Source organism: Penicillium soppii (genome assembly GCF_028829465.1).
Source record: "Penicillium soppii strain IBT 18220 chromosome Unknown utg000007l, whole genome shotgun sequence".
Taxonomy (NCBI): domain Eukaryota; kingdom Fungi; phylum Ascomycota; class Eurotiomycetes; order Eurotiales; family Aspergillaceae; genus Penicillium; species Penicillium soppii.
The window spans coordinates 332,582-343,786 of record NW_026643237.1 but is presented as its reverse complement, the minus strand read 5'-3'; the positions used below and the strand labels follow the sequence as shown (position 1 = coordinate 343,786).

Genomic DNA, 11,205 nt, shown 5'->3' with positions numbered 1-11,205 from the left:
CCCCATCATGCTAATCAAGCTATGTACATCGTTGTCCGAGCGAATCCTGAATAGATTCGTCACCCAGTCAGGATGCATGACGGCATAGCTGATCGACGGGGTATACACAATCTCCTTCATATAATTCTTACCTTCCCTATCTTTCACTCCGTCTGTTCCAGCTAACATGATGTATGTTTGAACGCAAAACTGATTTGAATTTTTAGCAAAATGTCGACTGTGAAAGCGACCGTCGATTTCTGAGCCATCTTGGGCAACGCCCAATATACCAGTATCTAAAAGCTCTAGGTAGTGGAATCACACTTCTCTCGGGAGAGGAACTCCCGAGTCATGACACAACGGGTAGAAAGGCCGCCTAATATTTACCGTCTGATCGAACGAATACTTACCGAAACCACCAAGACATAGCCTACCATCGAAATCGAATCCTCACATGGTTAGTCCTCGTATGGTTCGAATCGCCATCTGTAGAGCGAAAGATGCATGTTTCCAGCCCCCTTTAGCCTCCCCATTCAGTTATTTAGGATCTTACAAAACCCACACTACCCATACCTACGAAAGTTCCATGACATGGACACCATAGAGACCAAAGCAACTCTAGATAACATCCAAACTATAGGCGATCGTTTTATAGAGCTGGACGTTGGAACCGATCTGTTGGTCCGCTTGTTTGGCGAACTACATGATGTTCGAACAGCTATAGCAGCTAGCCATAGCCAGGTAAGCCCATCTAGTTATATCATGATCAGATGTTGATGGATGCTCATAAACCACTACTTATACTCTCGCGAAGACAGAAGGAACTGGTTCCCCAGATGCAGTCGTAGGTCTGCTGGCCGTTCTACTACGTCAAATTCTACGTCGTATAATACAAGCGTGTCCTCCACTAGCACCTCGGAAAGCCCGCCTTCTGCGTCCATCTCTGCTGGCCATTCTACTACGCCCGCCACCAATTCTGCAAGTCGGCCTTCTACGTCTAGCTCTGCTAGCCCTTCCGCTACGCCTGCCTTATCCTGCTAGGTAGGGGAAACGCGTTAGCCTGACTATGTGGCAACTGAGTCTGTACCCAGGTCTGCGCATAATCCTATCAGAGGCAGAGAGAATTAGTCTGATAGTCTGTTTATCTGCCGGAGATACACAGAAATGAGCCTTGTGGACGTGGCTCGACTTCTGATCGTTGATCCAGGCTCCCCCCTACAATTTAGAGGAGAGTTGTTCTGTCGATTGCCCAGTTGTCGTAAGGCGAAATTCGATACATTCTACCATTTGAAAAAACACAAGAAAGCAATCCACGGATTAATCTAGTCGCAGACGACGATACCTAGACTAGACACAACAGTGGCTGATCATTAGCGATGGCTGTGTACGGTCCGCTTAAATTAAATGCCCTTATATGGGACCATTGTGATGTTAACTGTTAATCATCATCACATTCCGCCAATTCGTCTTGTAACGAACTGTCTTTAATAGGGATCACCTAACATTCCTGAGGCATCGATTTGTTTACCCTTTCGGTTTTCGAAAACAAATTTCCGCCACCGCCTGGTGAGCTCAGTCACGGCCTCAGGCATCATTATTTGTTTTTTGCCTCAGGCATCGCGCCCTCAAGAACCTCTTTTCCTCCATTCCTCATTTTACCAACTTATTTGTCTCTTTTCCTTCTTTAGTTTCGTCTCACTTCCCTGTTCTTCCGGTTTCACCCCAACCCCCTCTCTCTGTATGCGTTAGTGAATGCAGCAGATCTTATAAGACTATTCGTACACTTCATTGGTCAACATTTCCTTCACCTCATCCTTCTATCAGACGGCTCGATTTGCCCGACTCAGCGCACGAGGACCTTTTTCTGTACCAAGACCTCGATTTGTTACTATTTACCCTCGCCTTCCATTCGCTAGACCTCGAATTACAATCATGAGCTCTTCGGAGGAGGACGTGCCGCTCGTGCGCGCCAATGGGCGTGGTATAGGTGAGTTCCTCGGGTCATTCGGCTCCCTTATACAACCCTACACTGTAGTCGCAGGACCTCATGTTAAGACTTCTGGTCTCTCTCACCTCAGAGTTTCCCATATCACATGCACAATTGTACCCATCAACTACATAGTCAAGTCTCATCTTCTGACGTTGAATCCATCACTTAGCTACTCCGAAGCCTACCAATACCACAATGGACAATTCCAGCCCTCCACTTACGAATGGCCATGTCGACCCCGGAGTTTCCATCCGATTCGGCCCTGTGGAAGACGAGGATGTGAAGATGGAAGATGAAGAAGATGACGTTCTTACCGCCGGCAAGCGCAAGTCGCGCACTAGCGTGGGCGGAATGAAGTCCTACGCAGAGGCGGAAAGCAGTGAAGAAGATGAGCCTTTGGTAGGCCTCACCTAATTACGGGGTGATTTTACCCTCGACCTCGGTTACAGCGTCTGACCTTTCGACAGAGCAAGCGCCGACGGACTTCCGTCAAGCATGAAGACCCCGAAACCGATGACGACGTGCCTCTAGCCCGTAACGGACGGAAACTACCAAAAGCTTCCGAAACAGCCATCGGGGAAGAATCCGATTCCGACGTTCCCATCGAACGAAAACTCGCCGCGCAAAAGAAAAAAATCGAGCTAACGGCCGAAAAAGATGCGCGCAAATTGGCTGCAGCCAAGAAAGAAGCCAAGCCTACGGCAGCTAAGAAGGCCACCAACGGCGTCAAGAAAGAACCGGCCGCTAGCAAGGCTGCCCCTAAGAAGGTGAAGGCCGAGCCTGCTGCCGCCAAGAAGGGCAAGGCCAAGGCCACCTCAGTCAAGGCAGAAAGCCAGGATGCAGAAGACAAGGAAGAAGAGGAAGACGAATACCGATGGTGGGAAGATCAGAGCAAGGGCGATGGCACCATCAAGTGGACGACGCTGGAACACAATGGTGTTGTCTTCCCCCGGAGTACGAAGTGCTACCTCAGAATGTGAAGATGAGGTACGATGGCGTTCCTGTCAGCCTTGAACCTGAGGCGGAAGAAGTTGCCAGCTTCTTTGGAACTATGCTCAACTCAGCCCACAACGTGGAAAATCCCGTTTTCCAAAAGAACTTCTTTACCGACTTCAAAGATATCATCAAGAAGTCCGGTGGAGCGAAGGACCTCAAGGGCAACAAAGTTGACATAAAAGAATTTGCGAAATGCGACTTCAAAGACATTTTCAATTTCTATGAAGCTCAGCGCGCCGAGAAGCGCGCAATGTTGCCGGCCGAGAAGAAGGCTGCTAAGGCTGAAAAAGATGCGCTCGAGGCACCCTTCCAGTATTGTATTTGGGATGGCCGCAAGCAGAAGGTGGGCAACTTCCGAGTTGAGCCTCCCTCTTTGTTCCGTGGACGTGGAGAGCACCCCAAAACCGGTCATGTCAAGACGCGCGTGCAGCCCGAGCAGATCACAATCAATATTGGAAAAGATGCCAAGGTTCCTGCGCCTCCTGAGGGCCACCGCTGGAAGGAGGTCAAGCACGACCAAGAAGGAACATGGCTTGCCATGTGGCAAGAAAACATCAACGGCAACTACAAGTACGTTATGTTGGCTGCTAACTCCGATGTCAAGGGTCAGAGCGACTACAAGAAGTTTGAGAAGGCTCGTGAACTCAAAAAGCACATCGAGAAGATCCGAAAGGATTACCAGAAGAACCTGAAGAACGAGATGATGGTTGAGCGCCAGAAGGCCACAGCTGTTTACCTTATCGATCAATTCGCTCTGCGTGCTGGTAACGAGAAGGGTGAGGATGAGGCTGAAACTGTTGGTTGCTGTTCTCTCAAGTATGAGAACGTCACGCTGAAGCCACCCAACACCGTTGTTTTCGATTTCTTGGGTAAGGATAGTATTCGTTTCTACGATGAAGTACAGGTCGACCTGCAGGTCTTCAAGAACTTGAAGATCTTCAAGAAGGCACCCAAGAAGAATGGCGACGAGATCTTCGATCGACTTACGGTATGGTTTACTCTCGGATACAACTTTTGAACATTGCTGACATTCCAAAGACATCCGCGCTCAACAAGCATCTTGCCAACTACATGACTGGTTTGACCGCCAAGGTGTTCCGTACTTACAACGCTTCTTACACCATGGGCTCTGTGCTCAAGGAGATCAATGCAACTGGTCTTACCGTTGCGGAGAAGGTTAAGGCATACAACGATGCCAACCGTAAGGTCGCCATCCTGTGTAATCACAAGCGCACTGTTACTGCTGGCCATGCCAATGCCATGGAGAAGATGGGCGAACGGGTAAGTTTAAGCGAGTTTACTCGGGACTGTGGGACAGACAGCTGACCAAACTCTTTCTCAATAGATCAAGGGACTTCGATATCAGAAGTGGCGTCTGAAGCAAATGATGCTTGATTTGGATCCAACTTTGAAGAAGAAGAGGGGCGCATCTTTCTTTGAGATCGATGAAGATCTTGATCAAGAATGGATCAACGAGCACCAGGCCTTCTTGATTGAGGAGCAACGAACCAAGGTCAACAAGAAGTTCGAGAAGGACAACGAGAAGCGGGTCGCCGATGGCGAGAAGGAGATGAAAGCGAGTGAGCTCGAAGAACGCCTACAGTCCGTCAAGGATATGGAAAAGAAGTTCAAGAAGGAGAACAAGACCGGCAAGGTCGAAGCGGAGGCCCGCGGTGCCTCAGTCGAAAAGCTCGATGGTCAAATCGCGAAAATCGACCAGCGTGTTGAGACCATGTCCGTTCAGGCCCAGGACAAGGAGGAGAACAAAGAAGTTGCTCTGGGTACCTCGAAAATTGTAAGTTTCAGTGTTTTTAGTATCGCAATTCATCTGCTAACCCCTCTTTCTCATCAGAACTACATCGATCCTCGACTCACTGTTGTCTTCAGCAAGAAGTTCGATGTCCCCATTGAGAAGTTCTTCTCGAAAGCCCTGCGCGAGAAGTTCGAGTGGGCCATCAAGTCCGTGGAAGAGGATTGGGAATTTTAATCCCTCACCGGACTCTTACCTTTTCTCATCTTTCGTCTTAAATTCTTCGTACTATATTTTTGGTTCCAGTTGGCCGTCTCCTCAACAGAGACAAGATAACTTTGTTCCCCTTCCTGGTTTCTCCAATGCCGCCATGATCCTAACGAATCATGGCCATTCGCACCAATGAACAAGATTTTACACTGACATTTCGCTTTTCGTTGTTGGAGGATTGGCTCATGATGAGCTTGCGTTAGTGGCGAACGTGGGTACGATAGGTTTTGTATATGGATGTATACAAAATGCCAGAAAAGAGGAACACAGATTAGAAAACACAAAAACATGCCCATTTGTATTTGGACTTAGTGACTTGGTTATGTGCATACAATGCATGGCAGTCGGACACCTTGCACAGTTCGATTCCGCTGCCCTTGGTCATTTCGGTCGTGGGTTAGAAGCCAGATAGCAATTTATTCCATTTATGTTTAATTGGTCTTAGCTGTAACAATATCCACTTGACTGCACTAGTGACAATAGTACTACAAAGCATCAACCCATTTACCAAGTTCTACCTAGTGGAGGTCCTTTGTGGGACCTGCACAACAAACCATCCCTGCAGCTGGTATGCATAATGCATGTCAAAAGTGGGACTCTTTGCGGTTCATGTATAGTACTAGCACGGAAAGAAGTTTAGAGAAGTGATCATGTCTATTTCTTTTTGAGTATCCAAATATATAGGGAATGTAGAATTGAAGTTTATGAGAACGGCGAAGAAAAGGGCTCGATATGCCAATGCAGAACCATGCAAAAAAGTCAAAACGTAAAGATGGCATCGAGTAATGAAAAGCCCCAAGAATAGGGATGATCAATTACAGTACAATGTCGATCCACATCTCGCATAGCTAGACCGGTCTGTCTGTGGATGGCTGTAGATTTCGCGGCGTCAGTTGAGAAAATGGAGAAAGTATGTTTCATGAGAGGGTCATGTCGTGGGGGGATTCAAAACATTCAAATGCGAATGCGAAGCAATGACCGATTCTCCTCATGTATCGAAGACCGGTATGAATCATAAAAAGGAGCCACAAGAAAAAAAAGAAGAAAAGTAAAGTAGCCGACGGACGGGATATCTTCAAAGACAAAGAAAAGAAAAGTAAAAAAAAACCACAGAAAACGAAATCATAAGGGCCACCAGCCCATGCGCTTGTAGCTATTGACGATCTCGAGAATGCTGTGCGCGCCAAATGTGGGATATGCCGGCGTCCAACCAGTTGCATTCTCAAACTTGGACCCATCAATCGACATATCCTGATCTTTGAGCACATCCCGTTCCAGGAACGGACTAATCGGGCCCGGGCGCGTGATATTCGCCTTCTCGATCAGCTCCGCCCAAATCTGCAAGCTAACCTCGTTCATCTCATCGACAACATCGTCCAAGTTCAACTTCGCAAGCTGGGACGCAAGCGACCCAATGAACGAGACCTTGAGGCCGAAAACTTCCGTCAAAGCCTTAGCCACATGTTCCTGTTTTGTATCATTTTTATCGACAACATTGAACGCAATCGGCCCTTTGCTCATATCAATGAACCCGGCCTTCGCGCGCCACTTGGCAGCCTCGAACAATGCACTTGCTGCGTCCTTAACGTGCAGGGTATTGATCTTCAAGTCCTTGGTGTGCAGCAGGACCAAATCCTGTTTGAGTTCTTTATGGACGGCCGAGAGACAGATGCCCGTAGCGAAGTAGCCCGGGTCATACTCGCCGTAGACGTGGGGCAAGCGCAGGGCGCAGTACTGCAGATCCGGGATTTTGCGCAATTCCTCTGAAGCCTTCAATTTCCAGTCTGCGAGTTTGTGCCAGGGGGCGAGCTTGTCGTCCTCCTTTCGGGGGGTGGAGCCGCTCTTGTAGACGTGGGCGGTGGAGCATTCGATGAAGGCGGGAATGCGGCGACGGGCGATTTCTTTACCTAGAGCGATTGTTAAGCGGCAACTGCGCACTTCGTAGACGTCGTCTGGTTGGGAGTGTCTTGTTTCGCCGCCGCAGTTGATCACGTAGTCGAATTGTTGGCCATTGGTTCGGTCGAAGATGCGCGGGAAGTGTTCTGGCATTTGTGAGAATTTGGAGGGGGGCGGGTATTGGGAATGTGGGACTCACGTTCACGACTGGCATCGGCTTGGACGAATTTATCCTTTGAGCATGCTTCTGCGAACTCTGGGGCTAGCCAGGCTAGTTGGGGGAGGACTTTGTCTACCAGGCGGACTTCCGAAGCTAGGTTGTTTTCATGGATGTATAGGGCGAGGTGTCGACCGATGAAGCCTGGAAATATTTAGCGAGGGATATTGGGGAAGGGGATGAGAGGGACATACCGAGACCACCGACAATCAGAACGGCTGGTTTGGCGTCGGCCATTGTTGAATATTGAAGTTCTCCCCGCAGGTTCAGGAGAATGAAAGGGGGGAAAGTTGAAGGGACGGAAGAAAGGAGGGGGGGCGGAATAAACGGGGCTAAACAATTTACAAGAAACAGAGAAGAGAAAAGAAAAATTGGGAAGAAATTTGAAGAAGAAATCAAATTCAAAACTTCCAATAATATATATAGTAATAATATACGTGCTAGCTAGGTATTATCTAAAGATAATTCGGGATTCGGTTCTCCCCTGCCAAGTCGGTTCAAGCAACAGTGGGTTTTTACACTATTACACTAGAATTTGAGGCAATTTTGAGAGACTGAATCTGTGACGTCGGCGTGTTTAGTGAGGCTAGTGGGTTTAGTGTAGTTAGTGTGTAGTAGCGTAGAGTAGTGTAGAATACGTAGGTGGAAAGCAACACTATAAGTACGTATGTAAAGGTATGGCTAAGGTACAAGTAAGGTACCAAGGCCATTACACAATCCATGGAAACGATGGAAGTACAGTAGAAAAGCTAAAACATCCCTGTGCCCGAGTCCCATGGTACTGGTTCCGATCACCCGAACCATACCAGCCTTGGCTTGATCTTATAGATCGCCTACACCCTTTCTTTATTACACTTATATCTGAGTTTCTCTTCGGATTCTCTTACCCCTATCAAATATGTTAGAAAGTAGCCCTCTATTCTCAAATACTAATCATATAAAGCGGGGGTCCATACGGATTAAGGGGGGAAATACTGGCCTCGGCAGCCCCATATAGAAAAACATCCAAATTGCATTTTATTGGACCAAGCTTATCTTCATAGTGATAAATTGCCATATATTACTCATTTTGGCATACAGTATTGTACTTTACTAAAATACTTCATTGTCAATGTGGAGAGGACCCCACCTCTAGCAGGTCTATGTACAACAGGTACCGCTTCGAGGTCCCGAGTGGAACATGGGGACAGGTGAACAAGACTCGAATATCTTGAAGTAAACAGCTGATAGCATTCACACAATAGGACAGGTTTGGCATAGCCTTTCTGCTTAATACCATCTAGAATCTGATACATTTTCATGGTTAAACACCACTATAGTTGACTAAAAATTTACAATACAATATGCAGATGCTGGTGTTTGAAGATTTGCAATGAATCGTCCCCTATTTTTATTTTTCCTTGCACTAATCTCTACGCTCATGCCATCGGTGTCTTTTCAGGTTGCTCGCAGAATCTCATGATCCCTGATTTAAAACTTGAGGACCACTGCGATTTCAAAGATCGCAGAGTTGCTTACCATCATACCGGCACGGTGAAGGCTTTCGAGCAACTCCAACACCAAATGCGACTCCCCCTCGCGGATGCGGTATTTATTGTCAGTCCAGCTTGGACAGACTATGGCCCATTTGGGCAGGTGGCTATCAGCCACCCCGTAGTAGTAGTCACGATTTTCGTTTGGCTCGATGGCGGTCACGCCAAACCGTTCGAAGGATAGGTTCATGGCGTGGATAAAGTTATGGGCGAAATCTCCCTGTTGCAGGGCATTCCAGTCGAAGGTTTCCCATGCGACTATTAATGGCCACACATTCACTCTGTCTTGTGAGATAACAAGGTAGGTTCGTTCTGTAAGACGGCAGTTAGTGCAGGCTATTTCAAAAGTCTACCATGGATCTCTCTCACCGGACATGTCGTATGTGAGTATTATTTGAGGTATAAGTTGGTTGAAGATGGTAGAAGGTAAAATGTCAATTGAGGATAGAGAGTTTGAAGTAGATATAGAAGTCAGAAGGCACAGAGATAGAAGTGAGATAGTGGAAGTTTAAACAAAGTATGAGATGTTCGCAAAAAGCAACCTGAAATTTGTGTATAATGTGATCTTGTATGGGTACCTTGCCCAATATAAAGAACTATATAAGTAAAGTAAATTATGGCTTAGTGACTCCTGGGAAGAAACTAAGAAGGCAGATTTATGACGATACCAGATACCAAAAATATTGAAATAAAAGAGGCGTCATAATGAGGATAAAGTAGCAGATTTAGAAGCAAGTAGCTGATCAACAAAGAAAATAGTGGCAAGCTTCATCACTATTGACAGGATAGATTATACTCATATAGAGGCCAGGAAAGAAAGTTTTGCTCTTGACTATCAGACATCTATACGAAATTAAAAAATGGGTCCATCCCGTTCAACCTCTGCCATCGAGAACTTGAACAAGATCAGATAGCTCGCGTACAAGTTCATATATTCCCTCCGTGATATCATGAGGTTTGTTCGTCCATGCTGGACGAGGGCACGTATGGCTATTTGCGAAGTTGCTCTGCTGTAGTTGCAGATTTTGGTATACATGGTAATTGGTCACATAATCGGTACGATGATAAAAAAGTTGGAGAGGTGTCTCTTTCTTGAGTGGCCTCAATACTTGGAGATCCGCCAGTTTTGAGTCTTGATGCCCAAAAGCATTTTTGCAGGGCGCTCCATTGGCAGGCTTTGCCAATAAACGATGTGCCATTGTAGAAAATCAGGCGGCCTTCCTGCGCTAATCTCATCTGGTGCGCGCAGGAGTTTGAATTAGGTAGGCGACCCCATGAGCTCTCGTGAATAGACGGAGCTATCATAGCAGATCGCCATTAGTACATCTTATTATACAGAATAATCACGAATTCCTCTTGCCGCTCATCATATCAATTCTCACAGGTGAATAAAAAGCTAGGAAAAGAGGTAAATGGCGAAGAAGCAAATGACAAAGCAGAAGGATCAAGAAGCAGATGAAAATAGATGGTGGAGGAGTAGATGACGAAGAAGCAGACGGTGAGGGATGAGACACATCCAAAGATAAGCGATATAGGAGGATAGGCGAACTCAAAGCACATTTATATGTTGATGGCATGAGACATGTGGACTGTGTCATAGCATATACTGTATCCTATGTCATAGGCTATATAGGTGAGGCTTCTTAATTAACGAAAATAAAATGATAGGTTTGTCAAGATAATATCAAAAGCACATATGAAAGAAGTGAAGAAGTACTAAGGATAGTACACTGTAGTGTAACGGCTACAGCTTTTATACAGCAAATCGAAGTTGTATCCGAGCCGTGAAACGTTTGCAAGCTTATTTTCCCCAATCAAAGAAGAAAGTGAGATCACCTCCTACTGCTCATCCTACGATGTGAATAAAAAGACCTTTTTCTTGCAAAAATGCTGTCTCGCGAGCATACTGCTGCATCCAGCGGTATAAACTGGGCCACGACGGAAGCCCTGAGGCCAATGAGCCTCCATGCAGCCCCACATCGATATTCGGGCACAAATATCGAAGGAAGAGATAGGAGCAAGCAGGGAAACCATGGCTGGGGCCCTAGGAGGCCACCGTTTGGACACCCAAAGCGCCTCTCAGTCACCCTAGAGGTTGCCTACTCGGAGTCAGATTCCAAACTGAATTCTGGTCTGGCTCAATCTAAATGAAGGCGACGCAAGAATATGCCTTACTCTACGGATCGGTAGGGTTGAGCCAACGATCCGCATTGAGAAATGGCACGTTCGGAATGACAGACCACATCGCACTCAAATCATCGAGATCATCAAAGTGGCAAACCGGATAACTGTGACCAACCACCCTCGAACCATACCATTCGAGGATTCGTTTCTTTGGTCACCATCCACACCTGCGGATAGAGATATTCAAATCTCCGAGGAAGCCCTATGAAAGAAACAAGTGAGAAAAAAAAGAGGCCTGTGTTAAACGATGAAAAAACAACAACAATGAAAATGGATATATAAACTGCAAGTAAAAAGTTGTTTCCACAACCGAAGCACATAGGATCACAGTAGAACAATGCAAGTTATCTTATGTAAGTCCTTGGACATACATTCTGAGGTATAGATAAAA

The 11,205-nt window shown here is 46.5% G+C and overlaps 5 protein-coding genes across 5 annotated transcripts; 3 read left to right on the top strand and 2 right to left on the bottom strand.

The window, feature by feature from the left end:
* Positions 1–570: 570 nt before the first annotated feature.
* Positions 571–1,024, top strand: N7529_009390 (uncharacterized protein; the record flags this gene model as incomplete). The annotated part of the gene is made up of 2 exons (XM_057244917.1): positions 571–720; positions 794–1,024. 2 exons carry the CDS (start codon positions 571–573, stop codon positions 1,022–1,024), a joined length of 381 nt encoding a protein of 126 aa, XP_057093180.1.
* An 887-nt stretch (positions 1,025–1,911) lies between these two features.
* N7529_009389 (DNA topoisomerase 1) lies at positions 1,912–4,952 on the top strand (the record flags this gene model as incomplete). The annotated part of the gene is made up of 7 exons (XM_057244916.1): positions 1,912–1,966; positions 2,139–2,368; positions 2,437–2,923; positions 2,998–3,953; positions 4,004–4,246; positions 4,311–4,760; positions 4,818–4,952. 7 exons carry the CDS (start codon positions 1,912–1,914, stop codon positions 4,950–4,952), a joined length of 2,556 nt encoding a protein of 851 aa, XP_057093179.1.
* Positions 4,953–6,107: 1,155 nt separating this feature from the next.
* On the bottom strand, positions 6,108–7,335 carry N7529_009388 (NAD-dependent epimerase/dehydratase family protein; the record flags this gene model as incomplete). Its single annotated transcript, XM_057244915.1, has 3 exons — positions 6,108–7,027; positions 7,081–7,242; positions 7,293–7,335. The coding sequence occupies 3 exons, from the start codon at positions 7,333–7,335 to the stop codon at positions 6,108–6,110; spliced, it is 1,125 nt and encodes a 374-aa protein (XP_057093178.1).
* A 1,233-nt stretch (positions 7,336–8,568) lies between these two features.
* N7529_009387 (uncharacterized protein) lies at positions 8,569–9,006 on the bottom strand (the record flags this gene model as incomplete). The annotated part of the gene is made up of 2 exons (XM_057244914.1): positions 8,569–8,942; positions 9,000–9,006. 2 exons carry the CDS (start codon positions 9,004–9,006, stop codon positions 8,569–8,571), a joined length of 381 nt encoding a protein of 126 aa, XP_057093177.1.
* A 1,511-nt stretch (positions 9,007–10,517) lies between these two features.
* On the top strand, positions 10,518–10,781 carry N7529_009386 (uncharacterized protein; the record flags this gene model as incomplete). Its single annotated transcript, XM_057244913.1, has 1 exon — positions 10,518–10,781. The coding sequence occupies one exon, from the start codon at positions 10,518–10,520 to the stop codon at positions 10,779–10,781; it is 264 nt and encodes an 87-aa protein (XP_057093176.1).
* Positions 10,782–11,205: the final 424 nt, after the last annotated feature.